We start from the raw sequence: 24,430 nt of genomic DNA, 5'->3' as shown, positions 1-24,430 counted from the left end.
CAGGTGGTTAAAAAAACTTCTCTGCAAGTGTGTGTATTTCACATTTTATGGTCTAGAGGAGAAACAAAGTAACTGTATATCTACCCAAATAGATTTAATCATCTTGTGGAAGCTAGACTTTAACAGTAGGTTTATATTTCTTGGTCTTCAACTGTTAGTTGCTGTTTGTATGCTATAGCAATACAATGTGACATCTTATTTAGTTCTGTTATTACTAGGAATGAGAAATTATTATAAAGCCCTGTTTAGTAGCATAGGATAGTGTCCAAAACAAGGCACACACTAGCTATCAAAGATATGCCTGGTTTTCAGGAATTCAGGTTTCTGTTATAAACACAGCACTTTCCCCACTATCTTATGTACCCAGATGGCTCACATTTAAATTACTCATTTTTAAAATTCATTTTTCACGTGTTTGTTGAGTAGCTACTTGGAATCCATTTCCTCTTCCTGAGAATTGCAGAGGAAACCATACCGCTTTAGTGGGCAGGTGGGAAGAAAAATGAGGCTTACTTTACTCTGCTTAGTTTCCTTAACTTTTTGTTTGTTTTGTTTTCTTGAAAATGGGTCTCAGGTCGTCCAACGGGGCCTTGAACTCACTATGTAGGTGAAGAGGACCTTGAACTCTGGACCCTTTTGAATCTCCTTTTCCAAGTGCTAGGATTACAGACATCTGCAACTGGGCCAAGCTTTTGATTCTTTGATTACTATTATTTTCCTGGTAGAAATATGTTAAGTATATTAGAGATGTATTAAATAATCATTTGGGAGTGAAATCAAATTGCAGCATATAGCTCTCTAGTGATGTTTCCCAGCATGGTGATGTTTAGGTGAGGAGTTTTTTGGGGAATATTGTATTATATATTTAAGAAAATTTGCTTTAAATTATTTGTTTATTCATTTGTTCATGAATTTATTTAGAGTAGCCTGGGAGTGGTATTCACTATGTAGCTGAGGTTGGTTTTGAACTCCACAAAATCCTAGAGCCTTAGACTCCTAAGTGCTGGGCTTACAGGCATGATCCACTACGTCTGGCTTCGCTTTTACATTTCTTCTATAATGAGAGTATGAATGACAAGTAATTATAGGTAGATACATTCTATAAAACACGAAAAATGCGTTAAGTTGTTGGCTTACTTGAGAATGTGAACTAACCAATAATTAAAATGCTACTAAACATATTCACCTGACCACGAAGCTTTCTTTTACTTTCCAGAAGGGCAGTATTTCTTATTGGTTGCATTAGTCAGGGAGAAGATAACTATTGTTAAAATTAGTGTTCCTTAAATTAGTTCTTCCCTTTTAAACACATCCATCCACCTATCTGTCTGTCTGTCTATCTATCTATCTATCTATCTATCTATCTATCTATCTATCTATCTAGTGTGTGGTGTGTGTGTGTGTGTGTGTGTGTGTGTGTGTGTGTGTGTGTGTTACTGCATATAAAGAAAGTTCAGAGTACAACCTGTGGGAATCCATTCTTGCTCTCCTGCATGTGGGTTCTGGGGATCCAACTCATGTCACTGGATTTCAAAGTAATTATCATTTGATTTTGTTTTTTGAGGCAGTGATTCATGTAACCATGGATGGGCTTGAATTCCTGCCCCTCCTGGCCAAATGCTGTGTCTGCAGGTGTGAACCACCATGCCTAACTAAAACTCCTTTCTTCCTCTTAATTATAAAAGTCAGGTAATGGAGATTTAATCAACGTTGCCACATTAGGAAGTAAAGATGTAGGAGGTTCAGTGACTGCCCCCCAACTTTATCTTGGGGTTATTGTTTTGGTTTAATAAGGGGAGATTTAGGGCAGAGGATGGAAGGTGTGTGTGTTTGTGTGAGGCAATGTTTATCAAGAGTGTTGTTCTGATCGTTACCTTGGCTCCCATGCTGTGAGGTGATTTGATGTGGTCTGTATGACTCAAGAGGAGCTATGCCACACAATGTATCATGGAAGCCCTTAGCATTCCTCCACCATCCTGCACCTCTCTTCCCCAACCTGGGGTCTAATCCCTTGGACTTTATACATCGTGTTTGAAAATGGAACTGACTAATCTTCCACATTCCTTCTGGTTCTTTGATTCCAGTTTGGAACTTTTACATGGGGCATTATTGTGATGCAGAACATGGCTGAATCATACTAAGATCTTGAGGTTGTTGTGGGAAGGTATTTATAAAAAAGATTTATTTTCTTTTAAATTGTTTGTTTGTGTGTGTGTGTGTGTATGTGTGTGTATTGTTTGTGTTTGCACATGAGTCCAGGTACCCCCAGAGTCCAGAAGAGGATGTCAGATTCTCTGGGCCTGAGCTACAGATAATGGCTGCAGGCCTCTGATGTGGGTGTTAGGAGCCAAACTCAGGTCCTCTGGAAGAGCAGTGAATGCTCTTAACCACTGAACTGCCTTTCCATGTGGCAGATATTTTATGAGCCACACTATCTATACACCTCCAGCATTTTAGTTATGTTATAACCATATTTTTGTCTACATATATTTTTATTTATGTAGTTATCTTTTGAGGTACTAGGGCCTGTAGTTGAGGCCTTCAAAATGTTAGGCAAGTGCTCTGCTGAGGGACATGCTTGGCCTTGCTTATGTATTTTGCTAAAAGGTGCTTTAAGTTGGTTTTTATATCATACAGGGGATTATCAAACTAGTCAACTTAACTTATAGCAAATTTAAACTAAATTTCAAGGCCTTGTTTTATAATCTAAAAGTAATTTGTAAGAAGCAGCTATCATATGTTCTGAATTTCTTCTACCTTCTTAGATAATATCTACTGACAGAACAGTTTGCTTTAATGAATTATTCCAAGGGTAGTAATAAAAACACAGACTATGCAAACGTCACAGCCATCAAGACTTTGTCGTGAGTTCATTTTTCCTTAACCTCTTCCAACAAAATAATTCCATTTTGGTTTGACCGCTAAATGACAAAACTGGGTTCTTTTAATGGTTTCCATTGCTTTTGTTCCCACCCAAGCCTTCCATCACTTACCAAAATAATGTGTGGTCCTCATCCTCACACGTCATAACTAGATTGGGGTAGAAAGGAGAGAGATTGCAAGGCAGCCCAAGCAGTATGCAAGTTAGAGATGTGGAGTTAAACATTTGTTCACACTCTCTGTTTCTGTTCTTACCTGCTCAATCCAGAAGCACATCACCTTCCTTTTCTGCAGGGAAGTGTCATTGTAAATCTCTTACTATTTTCATGTCTGATATGCCCTTCTTTACTGCTGGTTGAAGTAAAAGTCAATTTCTTCCATTTGTATTAAGTTGGGTGATTGGGAAGACATGTCCAGTTTTGCCTTCCCCCGTGGGCTGTACGAGCACACCTTCACTGTGAGACTACAACAGTAGAAACTTGGACCCATGATAACAGACAATAATGTGTTTTGTGATGTCATTAGGATCTTGGTGTGTATGTGTGCTGCGTGCACACTGGTGTGTATTTTTCTTGCAGATTTTTTAATGGCATGTTTTAGAGAGGTCCCATTTTACTGATATTATATACAACAAAGTATTAAAGAACTCTATGGAGGTGGTACACATCTTCAATCCCAGAACTTAGGAGGAAGAGGCAGGCAGATCTCTGTAAATTCGAGGCCAGCCTGGTCTACAGAAAGAGTTAAAGGACAGCCAGGGCTGCGGAGAAACCCTGTCTCAAGAAAACAAAAAAAATATAGCAGAAGGAAGCATCACAATATATAGTAAAACTGCTAAGGAAAAATAAGTTTTCATTTAAATTTTGGCTTGAGACAGCATCTTATTTCACACTAATCCAGCCTGACTTCTAGCTCATGAAGTGCTCATATGCTGGGTGCCATATTGTCCAGAAGAGGGTTGGATGCTCTGGGGCTGGAGTTAAAGGCAATTGTGAGCCTTCCATCGTAGGTACCTGGAACTGATTTCGGGTCCTCTGGAAGATCAGGAAGCATTCCTAACTGCTGTGTCATCTCTCCAGCCTCCATTTCTCTTCCCTTACGAACTTTTTGTTAGGTCACAATTCATTCCCCATGTCCGAAATCTCTCAGCAGAATTATATGAAAAGCAGTGTAGAATCATTTTCAGGAAACAGGAGTTAAATCTCCCCTCCCTAAAAGTATTTTATGGATCTCCGGACACTACTTACGGACTTATAATTATGTGGCAGTCAGGCGGAGTGACACAGGCCTGTGTTCCTGGTAGGAGGATCAGGAGTTTACTGTCATCGTTGTTTACATATGGAGTTCCAGGCCAGCTGGGGTTATATGAGACCTACCTCAGAAAACCAAAACCAGCAGCAGCCCATGAGATGGCTCCGCGGGTAAAGATGCCGGCCACCAAACCCGAGGACCTGCGTCCCAGCCCTACACCGTGGAAGAAACAAATGACTATAAATCAGATCAAGACAGCACATCTGGCCCCAACTTGTATTTTTTACTGCAGTTTTAAAAGTATAATATCCAGATAAAAAATTCTCCTCAAGAACTGTAAAGTGGCAGCTTAGAAATGGATTGAGTTAGGTTTACTTTAGCTTTTAAGACAAAGGGGAGACGCCTATTGAGATTCATACACTTTGGTTTCCCACATTTTTCATATAAAGAAAACCCTCAATTACTTTTATTTCAACAAAATTTAAATTATTCAACATTGTAAGGCCGGGATTTTGGAGAATAAAGGTAATCTTCAAGTTTGAAGAGGTCTTTTTCTTTTTTTTCTTTTTGATTTTTCAAGACAGGGTTTTTCTTCATAGCCCTGGCTGTCCTGGAACTCACTATGTAGACCAAGCTGGCCTTGAACTCATCAATCCACTTGCCTCTGCCTCCCGGGCGCTGCAATTAAAAATGTATGCCACCGTCTCCTGGCTATTTTAGAGACACCCCCCTTCCCCTTTTCTCTTTGGGAGGTCTTTGCTTTCATGGCTTTTAGAATATGTAATACGCTTCGAAAAGGTTCAAGGCTCATTACAAAACTTTCAGGACTTCTAGAGTTTTAAATTCTGTATATCTCAAAGTAGTATCCACTTAAAATAAGCACAAAATCCAGTTTTGTGCTTGTTTAGCTCTCGGAAAAGCCAGCAGAGCAGAATATTTTGATCATGAGTAGAATTGCTTCCCTGGCGGTAGTGTTCCAAGTCGCTTCAGTTGGCACTTCTCTCGAGCGCCCTCTCTCTCCCTAGAGGTCAACAAGCAACTGAGAGCCAAAGCCTTGCACAAATTTCTGTTTCAAGCAGAAATCACTCAGAGCGCATGCTCGGGTGATAGTGGTTCAGTAGCGCCATTTTCGTAAGGGAAGGGCTGACCACTAATTACGTCCCTAGGGCTCACAGCATTAAAGTTGTTCAAACTGGATCAGAACGTTGCAGAACAAGTCCGGGGCCTCCTGGAGAGGAACCTTTGCACTCCATTGTTGTGCTCCAGCCAAGACTAAAGAAATCTATTCGCTTCTCTTCCGGACAAGTGATCCTTTCCCTTTTCTACCTTCGCCCAGGATGGCCCTTCAGTCCGAGACTAGAGCCTTATACTTCTGGCATGATTTTGCGCTCACACCTGTGGCCAAAATAACAGGATTTGGAGAACTGAATGGAATTTTTTTCCCCCTTGAGAACAAAGCCTAGGTGAGAGCAGACTCTAGTACTCCAATGAGGACATCAGTCCGTGTACTCCGGAGCTAGGAGGTATCGCTTCTCTTGAAATTTGGTTATAAAAACACAGATCCGACAGTGGTGAGACTAAAGGTTGGTGGAAAGATAGCTAGAGGTATGACCCGACGTGAAGAAGGTCTGAGGTTTGTCAGTGTGTGCGCGCGCGCTCAAGCAAGCAAGAGTTTAGAAGAAACTGAGTGAGTGGAGCAGAAGAGAAAGAGATTGAGAGACAAGAAAAATCTGGTGTGGAAGAAGAGCTAGCCGATGCAGAAAAGGACAGTGGAGACAGCATCTCAGCCCCGCAGGCTGCAGCAGCCTCCAGGGAGCCATCCACTCCTCTCTAGCTATCCTTTTTCATTCATAAGTTTGTGGTCCCGCCTGGCGTCCCCTCCAACCCCACCCCCACCCAGGCCGAGGGCTAAGTTTCCAGTGTAGCAATTGGTGAAAGGCAACAAAGCCTTAGCAACCGGCTCCTAGTGACCCGCGGGGCGCTTAGTAACTGGGGTCTGAGGCCGGCGCAGAGAAGGAGCCGAGCTGTCCCTTTAAGGGATGGCCGCGGAGCCGTGAAAGTGGAGGGGGACGAGGGAGGGCGGGGAGGCAGGTCTGGGGGCGGACCTAAGAGGAGGAGGAGAGGAGGGAGGAAGAGTTGCTGCTGAAAGGAGGTGGCGAAGGAGGAGTCTGAGCAGCTGCTACTAGCCCCGCGGACACCTCCGGAGTCCTGCCCGCTGCCGCACGAGTGGCCACGGGCGCGATCCGGGCCAAACGTCTTGTCCTCCATGATCACTTTGGGAGCCGGGGGAAGACTTTGCCCGGCTTTGAGAGCTGGTGTGCGCTGTCCAGGTTTGGTGGAGACGGTGCTGCGCGAGCAGAAGGAGCTGCAGCTTGAGCAGCAGCCGCCGCCGCAGAGTCCGGATCACAGCGGTTACAGCCTGGGGCGTGTGCGTCCCGCGCCCAGCGAGTTCGGTTCCCCACGGAATGTCCCCGGGGCGCCCCACGCGCTGACCCTGCAGCTACCTCCGCCTTGGGCGCCCGCCTCCTCCCTCAGGCAGGCTCGGTGATTGAGACTGCGAGCTCCGAGCTCCTGGGCAGTGGGGAAGCCCCCGGGGGCGGGTGACCTCAGCTGGCCACGACCAAGCCCTCCCCCGTGCGGATCTCGCTTAAGATGGCAGCGGAGTCAGGGGAACTAATCGGGGCTTGCGAGTTCATGAAAGGTGAGGAGCAGCCGCCCGGCATCATCCGGCCCTTCCACGCCACTCCCCCCAACAACTCACGGCTCACCCCTTTGTCCCAAGCTTCTACCCAGGGTTTCTCTTCGGGCTCTGTGCTCTGTATCCCTCAGTACTGCCGCTCGGCGTTCCGGCCCCTTCTCGCCACTCAACTCTCCAAGGACCCCCTGCTTCCGGCTTCTTTTTCGCGTCCTCGCTCCCTCTTCAGCTTCCTTATACCCGGACAGTGCAGGCTTCTCTGCTTGCGATCCTCCTGCAAACCTATCTTGGTGGGGAAACTGCTGGTTTTAATCCTCCATCTGATAATCCTCTACCCCTCCTTGGCTGGCCCGTGCTTCGGGACATCCCCCACCCCAACCACACCCCCTGTCTTTCCTTCCTTCCTCTTGAAGTCTGCTAAGCTGCAGGGGCAGAAGCTAGCCTCTTCCCATTCCGCTGCAGCTGAGGTCTGGAGGTTTCCGAACCAAACTTGTGTCTCCAGTTTTGCGGGTACCCACAGCTCCTGTCTGCACCCGCCCGCACGCAACCAGGGGGTGAGGGAACTCCGAAGATGCTCTGCCCCTGCTGCGTCTTCTAGCCTCTTGGCAAGTTGTGCTTTTGGGGCTCTGTAGCTTTCTGGAAGACCCTGTTTCTCCAAGAATCCCACATGTTAAAGGGTCTTTAAATGATGTGTAGCAATTATTAATCCTTCGTGCATGATCTGCACCGTCAGCCTCCCGTCCTTGCTTCTCATGTTCTGCCTTTTAAACTTGTCTTTCAGATCGATTATATTTTGCTACTTTAAGGAATAGACCAAAAAGCACAATAAATATCCACTATTTCTCCATCGACGAGGAGCTGGTCTATGAAAAGTAAGTTTCCCTCTTTTTTTTAAGCACCCCCACCCTGAACTATTTAGTTGGTTGATTCTTTTTAATAAGCGGGTTTTCACTTTTCCCAAAGAGTTCAGGAGGCATTACTACTAGCTCTCTATGGCTTGGAGAGGGATGCAGACAAAAACGTGCATAGCTTGGACCTGTCAACATTGCAGTCCTTTTAGAATTTCACAGATATAATGCTTCCTACTCCCACAGCACTTCTGGATTCCTCACACTCCCCAGAGTAGCACCAGGCGGTCATACCCTGTGTCATCACCAGGCCTGTAATTGGCCTGTGAATCAGTCACTAGGTATTTATGGAGCACCCACAGGGTACAGGGCAGTGTGTGTGCTGCAGGTGCTTAAGCTTCGAAGTGCACAAGGCTTCTGTTGTTTGGAAGGATGTTTTTGTTAGCACAGCCAGTTTCCCGAAAGTGGGACGCAGGGCTGCAGGGAGCTGTACCCAAGCTGCATCTGTGTGGAAGTTTTCCAGTGTGATTGAATTGACTTGGTGGTATTATATGTTGAGAAGTAGAGGGATTCTCTCTCTCTCCTTCACCTACCTACCCCCTCTGATCTGAGGGATTAAGATCTGAGAGTGAAAAATCAGAACCAGGAGAAGCCATAGATGTAAAGGAAAAGGCCGTTTGAATACTTTAGGCACAGTAAAACACTAATTGGAGAGACATATTTCCTTTCGATGAAAGCAGTAGACAGAAACAGGAAGGCAAGGACTGACTTATATTCCTCTACTAAAAGAGCTGGTCTTTCAGACAAGCCTTGCACACTCATTAAGACATTTAATTTTGTTACCCTTCTAATCAAGTGGACAGTCTAGTGAACGTAGTGAAATGAACCATAAAAAGCTTTCTAGGGTTTACCCTGTTAGAAAGTATATTGCTAATTCAGCTTCAGGATTTATGGGTACCACTAGGCCTTGGAAGAGGAAAAGTATTCTGGACCTTGAAAAGCCTATATTTTATCTGAGGGAAAATAATCCTTAATTGTTACTTTGTCCTCGGGGGTCTTGGAACTGATGTCTTCAGGATATATCTCTTAGTGTTGGCAGGAGGTGGCTAAAGAGACAGTGGGCATGAAAGAGCCTTTTGCTGCTGTTCATGAATGCCTAAAGCTGCCTAGGCAAAGAGAGGTCTGAATCCCTGGTGTCAGATTACAGCTCCATCCTAGAGAATGGAGTTTTAAGCAGCCAGTTCGCTGACCCTGGGCACCTGGATGATGTCACCACCTTCAGTGTTTATTGAGTGGACACTCTATTGTTGGGTACCTTCGTGGCTTTCTGTCTGTGAGCTGAGGGCCTCGGGACCTTTGTGTGCCTGAGTGTGTTTGTACACTATTATGGTCACTCTGCAGTGACTAAAAGAGCCACGGTTTATTAATATGCATTTGAACACGCTCCTGAATCTCTTCCCTTGGGATTGCTGGATAATAGACTTAGCAAAAATTTATAATCAGCTAACCACAGTGCACAATGGCGGCGTAAAAATAATGAAAATTTTATATGATTTTAATGTTTGTACTTTAGGACACAAGTGATATGCTTTTTTCTCCCCACCATGTTCCCGGTGTCTTCTAAGGACAGGCTTGCTAGAGGCCATCAGGTTCACAGTTTGGACAAGAACTTGAAACTCCAGGAAGCTAAGCGCGGTGTATGTCTCTTTAATTCAAACATGTAGTGAGCAAAGGTAGAGGCAGGTGGATCTCTGAGTTTGAGGGCAGCCTGTTCTACACAGAGAGTTCCAGACCAGTTAGAGCTACGTAGTGAAATCCTTTCTTAAGGGGAAAAACATCTGGGCAGGGTAGCGTATACCTGTTATCACCTGGGAAACTGAGGCAGGAGGGTTGTCGCTTAGAGTTGGAGGTGAGTTTGTGTTATATACTGACTTGTAAACAAGCTTGGGCTGTAGAGTGAGAAAAGAAATGATACTCAGCCTGAACAGAGAGTGCTCTTCCCTAGTGCTCTGTGCCGTTGGCTGCCACAGGTCCTGATTACCTTTGCAAATCCATCTTCTCACTTTCCCGGCGCATCACCCGGTGGCCAGTGGTACAGAGTGTACCATGATGAATGTACATGTGTCTTCCAAGGCTTCAAGGAGCTCCAAACCAATATGGTGGATGACAAAGAGGACTATAGTTAAAGGGGACAAGATTGCCCTAGGAGAAGCCTCACTATGTAGTAGGAAGTGCTTATGGAAGGGTGGAGACGTGTCCAGCAGAGACGTCCATAGAAGGCTCTGTGGAGGCATTAAGGCCGGCTTGGAGGGTGGACAGGTGTCCGTGGATATGGGTGTGAGAGGAGAGACAAGTGAGAAGCAGGGGGAGGCTCAGCAAGTGTGTTCCGCTCACAGTGAGTCCTCCACTTTGCATGGTGTGTATACAGGTCACATGGGGGAGGTGTGGAATATGACACTGAGAGGTCAGCCGGGGACAGACTGAATGCCATAGAGAGGAACCTGCAGTTACCCTGGCTGCCTTGAGTCTCCCAGAAGGGCTCTGGGACAGAGATGGCGTGGCTAGATTCATGCTAATGGCAAATAGCAGCAGACGTTTCCAAAGCATTGACCTCTGTGCTGGATCCTTTGGTACAATGATGCCAACAGGGATGGTGAGGTTGGATGCTTTGCCCAGTGCCACTGAAATAAGTAATAGAGTTGGAATTTGAAAAGATACCATCTAGTTCAGGAGGTATTATCCACCCTCCATCCCCAAAACAATAAAAAAGCACCATTTAAGGCCCATTGGAGAGGATATAAGAAACCACACACAAACTTTGGGATGTTCAGGGGGAAAGAATAAGGTACTGAATTGACATGGTATCAGTGCTGGTGGGCTAAAGGGAGGATCTGAATCCATGAGGATGCTGAGGAAAGGGAACCAAGCAGTTCTTGGGATAGTCCCTTCACAGTGGTCCCGAGGGCATCATGAGCCAAAACAAGGAAATAGGCGGACAGTTGGCTTTGGTGGAATGAGCAGACATTCCGCCTTGGTCAGGTTGAATGTGAGAAATGTGACATTTGAAAAGTGCATTTTTTTTCAAGGCAGTTTCTCTGTATAACCTTGGCCATCCTGGAGCTCACTTTGTAGACCAGGCTAGCTCTGAACTCTCAGAGATCCTTACTGCCTTTGCCTTCTGATGGCTGGGATTAAAGATACATGTCTCCGTGCCCGGCTGAGAGTTGACCTTTAAAAATACTTAAAGTTGGGAGTTTCCAAAGGACATGAATGAGGCTGTTTCTGAGGAGGAAGAAATCCAGGTTTTTCAAGGGAAGGGGAGTAAAGGAAGAAACTATAAATAAGTGGCCAATTAGAAGGCAAAAAACCGAAGGAAGAAAGGAAGGAAGGGAGGAAGGAAGGAAAGAAAGAAGGGAGGAAAAAAGGGAGGGAGGAAGGAAGGAAAGCAGGCAGGTAGGCAGGCAGGCAAGAGGAAGCTGTGGATCATGTCTCTTTGGCCTCACTTCTTGCAGAGGTGAATGAGACAGTCTGCAGAGTCCCTGGGACCCTGTGTGGTAACCTGGATTCTATCTGTGGAGCATGTCCTGAGGGCAGACACCCTAATGTGCATGTCGCTAAAGAAGGGAGTCTGTCACATGGGACCTCATATAGCCTGGTAGCTATAATTATTTGCTGAGTGTCCCAATGCAATGTCACTTTTCTGAGTAAATTATCACCTGAGAAACTATTAAGTGGGCTCCTTAAATGTGAGAGCATGTTTAGTCTGGATACAGCTGTGTTTGTGCAGAAGGCTGTTGAGTTATCAAAGCATGACAGAACTCTGTGAGTGACACAATGACCTTCTGAGAAGCCCATGGAACAAATTTTACTAACTGGCTTCATGAGGTCAGGCTATGAGACTGAATTTGTTGTTGTTGTTTGATTTTGTTTTTTGAGACAGGGCCTTACTATGGAAGCTCTGACTGTCCTGGAACTCATTCTGTAGACTATGCGGGCCACGAACTCTCAGAGATCCATCTGTCTCTGCCTCCTGAGTGCTGGGGTTAAAGGTCTATGCCACTGCACCCAATTGAGACTGAAAATTTGAAAACTTCTCTGTCTTTGTCTCCCTAACTGATCTCATGTATCCCTAGTTTACCTGGAACTCAGTATCTAGACCAGACTGGCTTTGAGTGCACAGAAAAATCTGCCTGCTTCTGTCTCTATCTATTGAGTATCGAAATTAAAGACTTGTACCACCATGGCTGAATTCTACTTGGTTCTTAACAGAACTACCTCCATGAAGGTCTGATACATTTTAATAAAACATAGATGATAAAAAATCATACTTTAAACCCATTAATCTCAGCACTCAGGAGGCAGAGGGTGGATTTATGAGTACAAGTCCAGCCTGGTCTACATAGCAAGTTCCAGAACAGCCAGGGCTACACAGAGAAACCCTGTCTTGAAAAAAAAACAAAAAACAAACAAACAAAAAACCCCAAAAACCAAAAAACAGAAACAAAAAACCCCAACAAAACAAAAAGAAAGAAATAAATTATTAATTATATTTTAGGCTATGCATGTTCTCATAGACCAGAGTTAAAACAAGAGTATAGGCAAAAATATTAGTGGTTCAAAAAGCATTTATGTGACTGGAGCCTGTCAAGGGTTTATCTGTGTTGGACTGAACTACCCACAGCATGTTCTTTTCTAGAATGGCTGATTCTTTGGTGTTGGAGTTGGACCCTGTCATCCAAATAGAGGCTAACTTTTAATAATTTGGCTCGGTAATTTGTTGGTTCAAGAGTTAGCAACATCAAACGTGTTAATTGTCAGAGCCCTTGTGTGCTCCTAATGGCCATCTTGGGCATTGGGATTGGATGCTGGTGGCATGGAAAGGCAGTTTGGGGAGAAGGACAGTGTACACTATTTCTGCTTTTAATCATACATTCCCATTTCTTCAGCCCTTGGGATTTTCATAAGAAAGGTACAAAAATGTCACGACAGAGTACTAAATAAAGACTGGCTGGCATTACTTTGGTGGATCCAAGAAATGTCACCAAGTGTTTTTACTTAATATATATATATATATATATATATTATATATTATATATATATATAAATTTTATTCTCTTGTACTTTTCATCTCTGAGGCTTACTGCCTTTATCTGCTAGACCTTGTCCTGGAAGCTTCTAGCCTCTGTACACTCTTATCTAGGTCTAGAATGTTTTCAGCCTCTGAGACTTACTGCCGAGTAAGCTCATCCTTTCTAGTTTTTTCAAGCAATGACTGGCTGGTTCAGCTCAGCTGTCCTGGCTCAAACTCCTTTCCAACCTCACTGACTGAATCTAACTTCTTTCAGTTTCTCTTGAATTGCTCTGCTTAGCCTCATACTAACTCTGGCAACCTGTTCTAATCTTCTGGCTCCTTCTCATTCCGTCTTCACCTGTGTCTAGCTTGTTTTCTCTCTTCACCCTGTCTCTGTACCACCGTCCCAATAATACCACGGCCCCGCCCCCTGCTGCCTCTCAGATAGCTTCCCTTCTCACTTCTGAGAGTTGGGCACATCCTGTTCTCGCAAACCTTTCTCTGATTCATCACTTTGTCTGCCCCTCAATTAGACATCACTTTCACATATGGGTGCTTCCTTCTACAAACTAACTTTTTCTTCACTGTTTGAGATTAAAGGTGTATACTAAGGGCTGAGCCACACCACAACTAGAAACAGGTATTTTCAGTAAATAATACAATCTTGGGGTTCACAGTGTGATCAAATATCTTGCAACAGTTTAGAATGAGCAATCTTGGTTGGGGCTGTAGCTCAGTAGGAAAGTATTTTCTCGGCGGGTAACAAGGCCTGGGCTTATTCCCCAGCACTGGACAGAAGATTAAAGGATGAATACTCTTAGCTGGGTGTGGGAAGCTGAGAGAGGTGGATCTTTGAGTTCAAGGCTAGATTGGGGTGCATAGTGAGAGCCTGCCTTAAAAAACAAAATGGACTGGAGATGTAGCTCAGCTTATACAGTGTTGCAGTACTGGGTACTACATTATGTAAAGCTGGCATAGTGTCTCAGCTTCCTCACCTCTGCACTGGGGAGTAGAGGCAGGAGGAGGGTCAGGAGTTTAAAGTCAGCCTGGGATGAATGAAACCTTGTCTCAAACACTAACTAAACAAACAGCTGAGCCAACCCTCAGTATGGTTCAGATATTCTTCTTTTTTTTTAAATAATAGAATAGCTTTGATTTATTCTTTGACAATTTCATACCTGTAAACAATGGATCCTGATCATATATATGCTAATTCTCTCTTCCACTCTCCTCAGGAACCTCTATCTTTTTTTTTTTCCATTTTTTCAGTCACTCCTCACTTTTGTGCATTTTCTTTCTGTCAGTCAGTCAGTTAGTCAGTCTGTCTGTCTGTCTGCACTTCTCTCTCCCCCTTAATAACCTATAAACTCTAATTAGTGCTGCCTATTGGAAGACTGATTTTGTTGAGTTGATCTTGGGTAGGTGGTCTAGTGGCCTCAGTAACTTCTTTGGTACAGCACTCACGTCATGTCCCCAAGACAGCACTTCACAGCACTCTTTCCTAGTTTACCTTCTTCTCACCGCCTTCCATGATGTTTCCTAGGAGCTGATACTGGCGTCCAGTCTAGGGTTGAACACTCTTATGCGTTCTTATACTTTGCAGAGTTACAAGTCTCCGCGTTAACTACTGACCACTTCAGAGAGAAGCTTCTCTGCCAAGGTTGAAGGAAGCACCAGTCTATGGGGAATAAGTGTAAACACTTAGAAAGCTGTCTGAAAACATGTGCTCCTTAGCAAAGCAGCAGCAGTAGGTTTTGCATTAGTGTCTGTGACCTCCAGAGCCATGACTGCTTCTCAGTACTAGGCCTGAGTGTATTCCTGAGGAGCAGGCCTCAGGTCTAATCCAAAAGCAGCAGGCTAACCTGTAACCTTCATGCATTCTTGCATGGGCAGGAGCATTTTGCCCAGGAGAATTTTTGCTTTTTACAACTTCTGGCCTAAACACGTACATTGTAGGTGTTTACTTGGGTATGTATGTACCGGTGGACAAAATGCCACAGAATACTGTGGCATGCATTATGAGGCTATGCACTTACTGATCTCCCTCCTCCTCCTGCAGTTCCGGGGAATTAACCCAGGATCTTATGCATGCTAGGCAAGCACTCTAACACTGGTCTATACACTCAGCCTCACAGGGCTCCATTTTCTTCCTTCTGGTTTCTGAGACAAAGTCTCACTTTGTAGCTCAGGGTGGCCTTCAGTTCACTCCGTAGCCTAGGCTAGTCTTGCGTTCTTGGTAATTCTCCTGTCTGAGCCTCTCAGGTTCAAAGATTACAGATGTGAGCCAGTATGCCCAACTTCTCACAGTTCATTCTACACCATCTGATCTCCAACCATCCAATTTTACTTTTATATTTGTTTAAGTAGTTTCCTCTTTGACCTCTTAGGCCTTGGCGGTGTATAGTTGGACTTTGATCTCCACGGTGATAAATTGTAACTCAGGTTTTTTTCAGCTTGCTTGAGATATCTGGCAAACACACACACTTGAACTGAAGAGCTAAGGAGTCTGCTTACAGGCTTTGCTTCTATCAGGCAGCGTGAGAGAGTGATCCAAGTGGTTTCATTATTTTGTTTGAAGTAGACCCCTAAGACATCAGATGTTCTCATTTGTAAGTTCATAAACACATTCCCAAGCCCGAAGTGAAATGATTTACTTAGCCACAGCTCAAATCAACTTTGGGTGGGGTGGGGTGGGGAAAGGACCGGGCACACTGTTTAAAATTGGTGTATAAAGTAGAAAACTTGAAATTTGTAAGTGACTGCAGATTGCTGTGCAGAAGAATACCCCGGAGCTGGAGATGGGGTGAGAGTTAGCAGCAGGGCTCTGGGTAAACACAGGTACATGATGAGGATGGAGGTCAGTGTATGAAGCTCCGAAACCAGTCTTCTGTGTTAGGAGTGAAGAAACTAAGAACTCGTTATGGCCATGGTTATTGAAAGACTTCTCCATGGAGTGATGTTTAATGTGTAACAAGCACAGTGCATTTTATGATGTCTGAGACCAGTACTGCTAGTCCTTGGTCACTGTAGTATCTCTAGACCTAGCATTGTGCTTGACATAAGAGCGGTGCCTCAGAAATGCAAGAGGGAGGGAGGGAGACTTATTTCAGGCAGAGTCCTAAGAGAAGGTGTGTTTAGGAAGAGAGAGAGAGCCTGTTTGGAGGAGAGCAGTCACTGGTGCAGATGAATGGGCTGTTCTGTGGGATCCTCTGATCTGCCCATTGGGCTTACTGATGAGTGGAAAGGATCTAACTGATCAGGGCTCTGAGCACTCGTCCCATAGTTTGGGAGGAGGAATGTTTGGGATACAAATTTCGTTACCTTGGATGGCTGGGAGAAAGCCAGAGGTTAAGTAGGTTTGTGTATTTCGAGTCTGAAGGAGGCATGAGCTGTCTTGTGATTGGGGTTCTGTTTTGTGTAGTTAGACGGGAAGTGGAAGTAAAAAGGGTTCATTGTAATGGAGTCTTTGACTCTTGGGGTCTTCAAGCAGAAACTAGACAACACCTGACCAGGATATTTAGCCAGTTACAGCTTTAAAGTCTGGGGAACTGTGTGGGACAGCTGATCTCAAGCTCGCCGGAGTCATGGTTTGAGTTGGACTTTTTATGTTTGATGGTGGAATTTATTGTTTACTTTTTAGGCTCTAATTTCAATTTAATTAAGAATAAAAAAATAACTTAGTACTTCCAGGACCACCAAAGAATTGTTTGTTGGGTGGGGCTTTTCAAGTTCTGTTGTTCTGGTTGAAATATGTTTAATCCTTGACAACCTGGATAACTGATATCTGGTAAATAGCCACAACTATTTGTGGTTGATAATAGATTCCTCCGTAAGAAATGTTTGTGTTTGCTGAAGGTAGTGGCTCATGCCTATAATCCTAGTGAGTCTGAGGCAGGAGAATTCCTGTATGTTTGAGGCCAGCCTAGGTGACAGAGCTTGTTTCATACAGACATTTATATTGAACTATAGTTTTAAATTTATTTTGTCAGAGGATCTCTGTCTTTCCTTGGATTCCAGGATTTGACTCAGGTTGTCAAGCTTTTCTAGCCAACACCTTCATCTGATTAACCATCTCCTCAGCTCCCAAACTATAGTTTTATAAAATGAAGCCTTTCTGTTATTCATAAAGTTGGCATTTTGGTTTTCAACATTTTCATATCTTGTTGATAAATGGAAGAATTTGCTAGTTTGATTTACTTTTGTTATAAAATATGATTTTCTTCAGAAAGCTAGTAAAGTTTTTTTTTCTTCCAAATTGGTCTCTTTTGTCAGCATATGGAAGGAGAACATTTATTTACTTCCATCTAGAAGTGAACAGTTCACTAAGGCACTTGATACAAAGAATTGGAATGTTCCATGTGTGCATCTTGGAGGAGCTGTGCTAGGCGAGTGCTCTCCCATCAAACTACATCTTCAACCTACAGAAATCTTATCTGAAATACCATGTACTCTTAGGCTTTGCTAAAAGGAACCCGTGTTTCTGTCTGAATGAATGAACTGATCATAATTATGTAATTACAAATACATCGACTAAACAGTTCTCTGTTTCAGGCCTGAGGCTTTGTAGAGATCAAAGGGCCTAGTCAGGTGAGATGGCTCAGAGGGTAAAGGTTCTTAGTGCCAAGCTCAGTGGGCCAAGTTCATTCTCCGGGATTCACATGGTGAGGGTCACAAGTTGTTCACTTATCTTCACACATGTGCAATGGCATGCTTGTGCACATAGACTCTCTCTCTTTCTCTGTCTCTGTCTCTCTCTCACGCACCCCCCATGTGCACACACACATGTTCATTTTTCTAGTATACTAAAATGGCTCCTGTTAACATTTTGTCTTCTATTGGTGCCATATGGTTATTTTTTATTGGTAACATCTACAAATTGAGTTTTTCTTTCCCCCTTTTTCCCTCCCACCCTTACTCCTTCCTTCTTTCTCTAGTGTTCTTTAGACAGGGTCTTGCTCTGTAACCCACACTGCCCTGAGCTTGCGATGGTTCTCCTGCTGCAGGCTCCCGAGTGCTGGGGTGACTGTGTGGGGTACATCTGGCCTCCAGTTGAGTACATTCTTGGTCCTGCTTGCTGTTGGGTCCGTGCACCCACCTCTGACCACCATTTGCACCCTGATCTGCTGTGAGCCTATATGTGCAGTGGGAGGAGGCACCAGAAAACTTGTTTTCTGAATGTTGAGTGTAAAACAAGGCTAGACTTTGTGTGAGATTTATAAACACGGGTAAAGATTCATAGAAAGCGTTAAAAGCAAACAACCCAGCTTTGTTTTTTCTGCTTACTTCCTATTCGGGCTCACTTGGGTGGCAGATAAGTGAAATTTCTAGTTGGGATCTTAGCATACCTGCCTGATTTCTTTCTAATAGTTATTTTATGTGCATGTGAGTGTTTTATGTACATACTTGTTCCTGTTTATACAGATGTGTGTGTGTGTGTGTGTGTGTGTGTGTGTGGTAGGCCTACTGACCATCAAATATCTTCCTCAGTTGCTCCTCATTTATTTTTCTGAGACAGGGTCTCTCACCGATTTGGCAAGGCCGGCTGGCAAGCATGCTCCTGGGGTTCAGCTGTCTGCCTTCCCAGTCCTGGGGTTGCAGATGCGTGAGGCCGTACCTGGCTTTTTACAGTGATGTAGGGGATCCAAACTCAGGTCCTGGTACTTGCAAAGCAGGTACTGAACTCCTTGGCGCCTGTATGATTTCTTACTGAATACACCCCTTTACCTAGGAAGGATCAGGAGCTCACAGAGCATCTACATTCGTTGTGAAAAAAATCAAATTACTGATTCGGAGCAGCAGGGTAGATCTGAAAAATATTAAAAACATTTTATTTGCTGATTGTGAGGTTAAAGAAAGGTGGCAAGGTCTGCTGAGGATGCTGCGTGGTGCCTTCATGGTTTTTTTTTTGTTCATGCTTTCCCCAATGTGCTTATGAAACACATACCTGCAGCTCTGGGAAACACAAAGTAAATGCTCTGGGACATTTAAGCTGGAAAAACCTCTCAGACTGAAATTGTAGATGACCTTTTAGAAAGGGCGCCTTGATGAATAGTGAGGGGGGGGGGCTGCCTCTGGCTGAGGTTATTTATGGAGCAGGCTGCATTTGGAGCACACCAGAAGTGAAGATGGGGTGGTGGGAGCAGGCTGTGGTGTGCCCCAGCTCTCCTCATGGAAGAGAGGATGCCCAATCCTATCACTCTCAGACCCTCACTGTGGCTTCTTCAGGCTTTTGAAAAAATTTTATTTTTAAGTATGTGAATGCCTCTGTGACGTGGGTGCCGATGCACTTGGCGGTTAGAGAGAGCACCGGGTCTCTCAGACCTGGGGTTAGGCAGTTGTGGGTTACCCAGTGTGGGTACTGGCAAATGAATATAAGTCTTCTGGAATAGCAGTAAGAGTGCCTAACCACTGAGCAGTCTCTCCAGCCCCTTAACCTTTCTTTGTACCCAGACCTTATAAAGTGTGATATGTCAGTCCCCCCCACCCCCAGCCAGACTTAGACTGGAACAGTTTAGAATGTTTAGAATGAAAAGTGTTTTTTTTTTATGTTTATTTTTTCAGACGTTGAATTCTTTATTTATTTACTCAGTCATCCCTGGACTAGGTGCTCGGGATGCCTAGGAACTGACGTTTAGCTCAGCCTGTTTTAGGGAGCTTGCCCTGCAGTTCGTTTTAGTTAATATACTAGTTAAGTGTTAAAAGTAGACTATTGAAGCCCTCCAAGGAGGCAAGAACTATAGCAAGTATTTTTCCTTCTTGATATGCTTTGATTTATCCCAGGCTAGCCTTGCACTTACTAGGTAGCAGAAAATGACCTGGTATTTGCCCCTCTAACCCATTCTATACAATTCTGGGGATGAATGCCAGGGTTGTGTGCATGCGCGGCAAGGACTCTACCAAATGAGCCACGCCCTCAGCCCCCAAAGACCTCCAGGTCTTTGAAGGCAAGAAACAGAGCCTGTGGAATATGCACATTTGGAGAGCAGCCAAAGAGGTGGGGATGAGAAGAGAATTCTTCAAGAGAGGATGATTGTGCTGAGATCTAAAGCAGGAGTCACGTGTTACTCAGGACTGGGGAGCAGTATATGAAGAAGGTCTAAAGCAGGAACTCAGACATTCCTTGTGGCTTGAGCTTGTTGGTAATAAGGGAATTAAAAAATAAGTCCCCAAAGAGAGAAGGTAGAGTTACAGCATCTGGTTTCTTGGAAGCAAGGTGGAGGGTGTGGGTTTTAATTCTAGGGTCTTGGGGGGGGGGTAATAAGAACATTGTCACTGGGTTCAGAGCCCTTTCCCCCTTTCAGGCCCCAGGCTTCAGAAAGGTGAGTTAACCTTTTATGCATGCTGGCTCAGCCCTATCTCTGCAAAAGAGAAATAGACTGGCCGCCAGTTCTCTTGCTATCAGTTGCTGCTGGTGAATAGAAGGGTTAACTTACATGCTTTGAGAATGCTTTTGTGGGAGTGAATTTTAATCCTGGCACAGCATTCCCAAAGAAAGCCTCCTCTTGCTTTTGTTAATTAGTCTTGGAAGGGACTTTGCCTTCACTGACTTTGCTTCAGAGCAGGGGAAGACGTGAACCACAGAGCTGGATGCTGCTGCCTGGTCACTCATTTTACAGAAATAACAGCGGAAGGCTTACACAACCCTGCCCTGTGCCTAGGGCTAAAGAAAGTGCTAAGTGGAGAAGAAGGTCCCTTACTGTGTGTGAGGCAGCGGGATTTCCTGAAAGGATGTGTCAGGGACAGGAGAGTCGATCATGAGGCTGAGACTGCCTGGGGATGTGTGATCAAATGGTTACTGGAATCCCGTGGTACCAAGTGGCCTTTGGTTCTTTTTCAGGTTGGCCTGTACACAGGAAACTTGGTAACATCTGTAACTGTGGCAGGTTTGCTCTAAGGGCATAAGCAGGCACTCTGCATTCTGACTCGTGCCCCAGTGTCTTAGGTTAATATTTACCAAGCAATCAGGATCTTCTAAGAATGTAATCATAATTTTTCGTCAGGATCAAAAACATCTTATGGTTGGAGGGAAACATCTGTAGTAAGGCAAACATTAGCTGGTATCAAAAATGCTCTTAAACAACAACAAAAAATAAAGATGGGCTGGAGAGATGGGTCAGTGGGTAAAGGCTTGTCTGATAACCAAATATACATCGCTAGAACTCACAGAGGTGCCCGGCGCTGTAGCATCAGAGGCTGTAATTCCAGCATGGCCCTATGGGGAGATGGTATGTGGAGATAGGATACTCTCCAGAAACTCCTGGACCAACTGGTCAGGTTCACACAGGCACAGAGAAGCTGTTGAAACAAGGGGAGGTGACAACCAACACCCGAAGGTTGGTCCTCAGGTCTCCTTGTTCATAAGCGGCACACATGCAGTTTCCATACATTGATATGTACACACACACACACACACACACACAAACACACACATACGGGGTGGGAAACAAATACTATACACACGAAAAACAAAGTATTGGCATGCCTCACGCTCTTACAGTGTAAGGCATCCTATTTTAAAAGCAATATTTCCTTTGGTTTCACAAGAACTGTTCTATTAACATGTTAACTTGTAGCATTTTGCCCAGAATGGGTGGCCATAAGTTTCTTGGTAGGACCAGGCAGTGCTTGGAAAGTAGGTTTTTTTGGTTTTTTTGTTTTTTTTGTTTTTTTTGCCGAGAGGTTGAACAGCTTTGCACAAAGCTCCTAATGTATAGAATAAGGCATGGAGGTGCTTTAAACAATGATCTCCTTAGGGACAGTCTCACAGAAATTACAGCCCACTAGAAAAACCAGACAGTCATAAGCCGTGAGGTCCGTAAGTCTCGTGAGAAGAGTAGGATGTGCTGGCTATGCTGTGTGTAGGGTAAATCCAGGTGACTAGGGAAGTGTTTTCTCCACTCTTGGGTGTCTTCCACAGCCTTCCCTCTTTCTCCCCCTGCCTTCCTTCATGTGCCGACTCCATAGACTTCAGTCAGTTCTTTGAGCTTCTTTACTTGAAATCAGATAAAAATAACTTGATTTTGGCTTTTTACACATATTGAATAGAAAACCTGTTGCCCGATGTTCACTTCTTAAACTTGTTGTGATTCGTTGGAACTGTGGAGCTATAATTTGGCAACCTTGTTAGAGGAAAAGCATGCGTCGGTGGGGAGACCATCTTCTTTATTCCTTCATTTGGGGATGACGGTGCTATGATACAGTGAACTAGGTCCACCTGGCCCAATGAGACCGGAACATCGAGCGGGAGGGGGGCTTTACTTGCCTCTGATTTAAGATATTTTGCTGGAATTTGACAAAATGGAGAAGACGCTGGTCAGTGTTTGGACTGCAAGTTCAAGGGAGTCTACCTTTAAAATCGTTCTTTAAAAAAGGAAATAAATTATGCGTGAGTCTCTCTCCCCGTCTCTCTCTCTCTCTCTCTCTCTCTCTCTTACTCTCTCTCTCTCTCTCTCTCTCTCTCTCTCTCTTTGTGTGTGTATTGTTTCAGGAGTTAGCAAAGATCTCTCTGTGTCTGTGTCTGTCTGTCTGTCTGTCTGCCCCCTCCCCACCAAGGGTTTCTCTGTGTAGCCTTGGTTGTCCTGGAACTTTCTCTGTAGACCAGGATGAGATTGAACTCACAGAGATCCTGTGCTGGAATTAAAGGTGTATGGCACCACCGACCAGCTAGGGATGCCTTTTTGGGGGAATAGTATCTATTTTTTGGTGCTCAGCGCTTCCTTTATTTGTGGTAGCCAGTTTTGCTTCTATGGCCTTTTCATCTTGATGGGCATTGCCCATTGTTTCTCACAGGCCAGGTCTGGGGTTGTGTGTCTCATGTGGCTTTTGAGTCATTTTCATTTGTCATTTTAAGTAGCCTACATCTATTTAACCATGTTGGAGAATTATAGATGGTTGTAATGATGAGGTCTGTATTTGGTTGACTGATACCCACGTCCCTTCCTTGAATTTGGTAAAACAATCTTGTTCTTTAACACTGCCTCCAAAAGTGAATTTATATAAGTGGGCTTCACTGTTAAACTGTGTAGCTTTAAATATGAGATTGAAGTTGATACATAGTGTTTAGAATGAAGTTGGAGTTACATGACTTGGATTCTTTCTTTCTTAATTTTTTGTTTTCATCTTATGTATCTTTTATGTGCATAGGTGTTTTGCTTGCATGCCTGACTGTGTGCTACATATGTGCAAAATGCATGGAGGCCAGAAAAGGGCACTGGATTTCCTGGGACTAAACTTACAGATGGTTGTGAGCCCCCATGGGGTGCTGGGAATTAAACCCTGGTCCTCTGGAAGAGCAGCCTCTAAACTGTCACCTCTTTAGTTCCGATCTGTACGTTTTTTTGAGGCTTGTTCAGCATGAATTTCAAAAGCTGAAATAATGACCAAAATTCCACACTTAATTGTCAATATGCATGTTCTAACAGAAAAAAAAAAGCCAAGGTATGTTTGTTAAGAAGCACTGTTTCCAAATAAACCCAAGAACAAGAAGACCTTTGCTGTAAAAACATTGTTGCCCTATGCAATGCAGTTAGGTATCTATTAATACCTGGTTCATTCTCATTTCTTCTCCTGGCCCTGGGGTTTGAACCCAGGCCTTGCAAAATGCTAAGTGTGGACTGTACCACTGAGAGACCCCCAGTCCTCATTCTAGTGGTTTTCAGTGGGTTCCTGCTTATATTTCTAGTCTTGCAGTACACTAGGGACTTTAGAAACAAGTTAACACCATACTGGGAACTTTAGAAGTAAATAAGAAACTTTTTACTTTATATCATTAGAAGTCTTTTTTGGGGGGGCATTTTGCCTTATCTTTTTTATGAACACGATGTATAAAAGCAGCCAATTTTAGTGTTATAATATAAGTCCCAAAACATACCCATGTAAAAGCCAATAGCTATTGGCCAACTTGAAGTTGGAGTGACATATGTGATTTGGGTGGCAGAAAAAAAATTAAATGTCTTCCTCGTTAAGAGGGTGTTTTCAAGACAGTTTTTTCCCCCAAACTTGGTGGTATTTAATACATTTGTGCTCCAGGCTGAGTTGAATTTAGAGTACTAATGAGCTCCATGATGCTTCGGTTTTTGTTGCATAGCATCTAGGGCATTCTTCCAAATATGTAAGGTCTAAATAAATACGGTTCTTGATGGGGAAGCTCATGTTGCAGTTGATGAGATAGAATCAACATGTAAAATTCTCCGTAATATCTGATGTTATGTGTACGTTGTTGAAAGAGTTACTGAAATGGTAAGTTTTGAGGACTTTGAGCAAAGTTTGGTTAGGGCCCCCTAATGGGACTGGAAGGGCTTTGTGGAGGTTGCACTTTAAGGCCATATTGAGGATGCTGAGTGACAAGAGGGGGGAGAATTCTAGGTAAGATGCCTGATGTGAGCGGAGAGTTGTGTCAATAGTGGGAGGAGTGTTTGGAGGTTAAGGGGTGGATGCGTCTTGTGGAACGGAGATGATGAAGGGGATCTGCTGGGAGACAAGACCAGTTGGGAGGCTGGGAGCATGCATGTTAGGCTTTGGTTGCTAGCTGGCGGGATCATCCTTGAGTAGAGAGGAGCCATTCAGCCTCGAAAGTATGAGATTGATGAGATGCACGGTCATTGGGAAGGAGATTGAGAACTCTACCGGAACATGGCTAGGGTGAAGGGGAGCTCGGCTTCTTCATCCTGGAAAGGGCCCAGAAAG

At 44.2% G+C, this 24,430-nt stretch overlaps 1 protein-coding gene across 4 annotated transcripts in view; it reads left to right on the top strand.

Moving 5' to 3' along the window:
* Positions 1–6,783: 6,783 nt before the first annotated feature.
* CDC14A (cell division cycle 14A) overlaps positions 6,784–24,430 on the top strand; it is a gene marked incomplete at both ends in the record, with an annotated part of 147,093 nt that continues 129,446 nt past the window's right edge. For 3 of the 4 annotated variants that reach the window (XM_080915390.1, XM_080915389.1, XM_080915388.1), the window contains 2 exons: positions 6,784–6,832; positions 7,608–7,698. In XM_080915390.1, coding sequence (XP_080771516.1) covers positions 6,784–6,832; positions 7,608–7,698 — 140 coding nt within the window. Of the gene's footprint in view, positions 6,833–7,607; positions 7,699–24,430 lie in introns of those variants that run through there. The other variant, XM_080915391.1, reaches the window with a different exon arrangement.

The sequence above is a fragment of the Micromys minutus genome (assembly GCF_963924665.1).
Source record: "Micromys minutus genome assembly, chromosome: 4".
In the NCBI taxonomy this organism is placed as follows: domain Eukaryota; kingdom Metazoa; phylum Chordata; class Mammalia; order Rodentia; family Muridae; genus Micromys; species Micromys minutus.
This window is presented reverse-complemented; position numbering and strand designations above follow the sequence as displayed.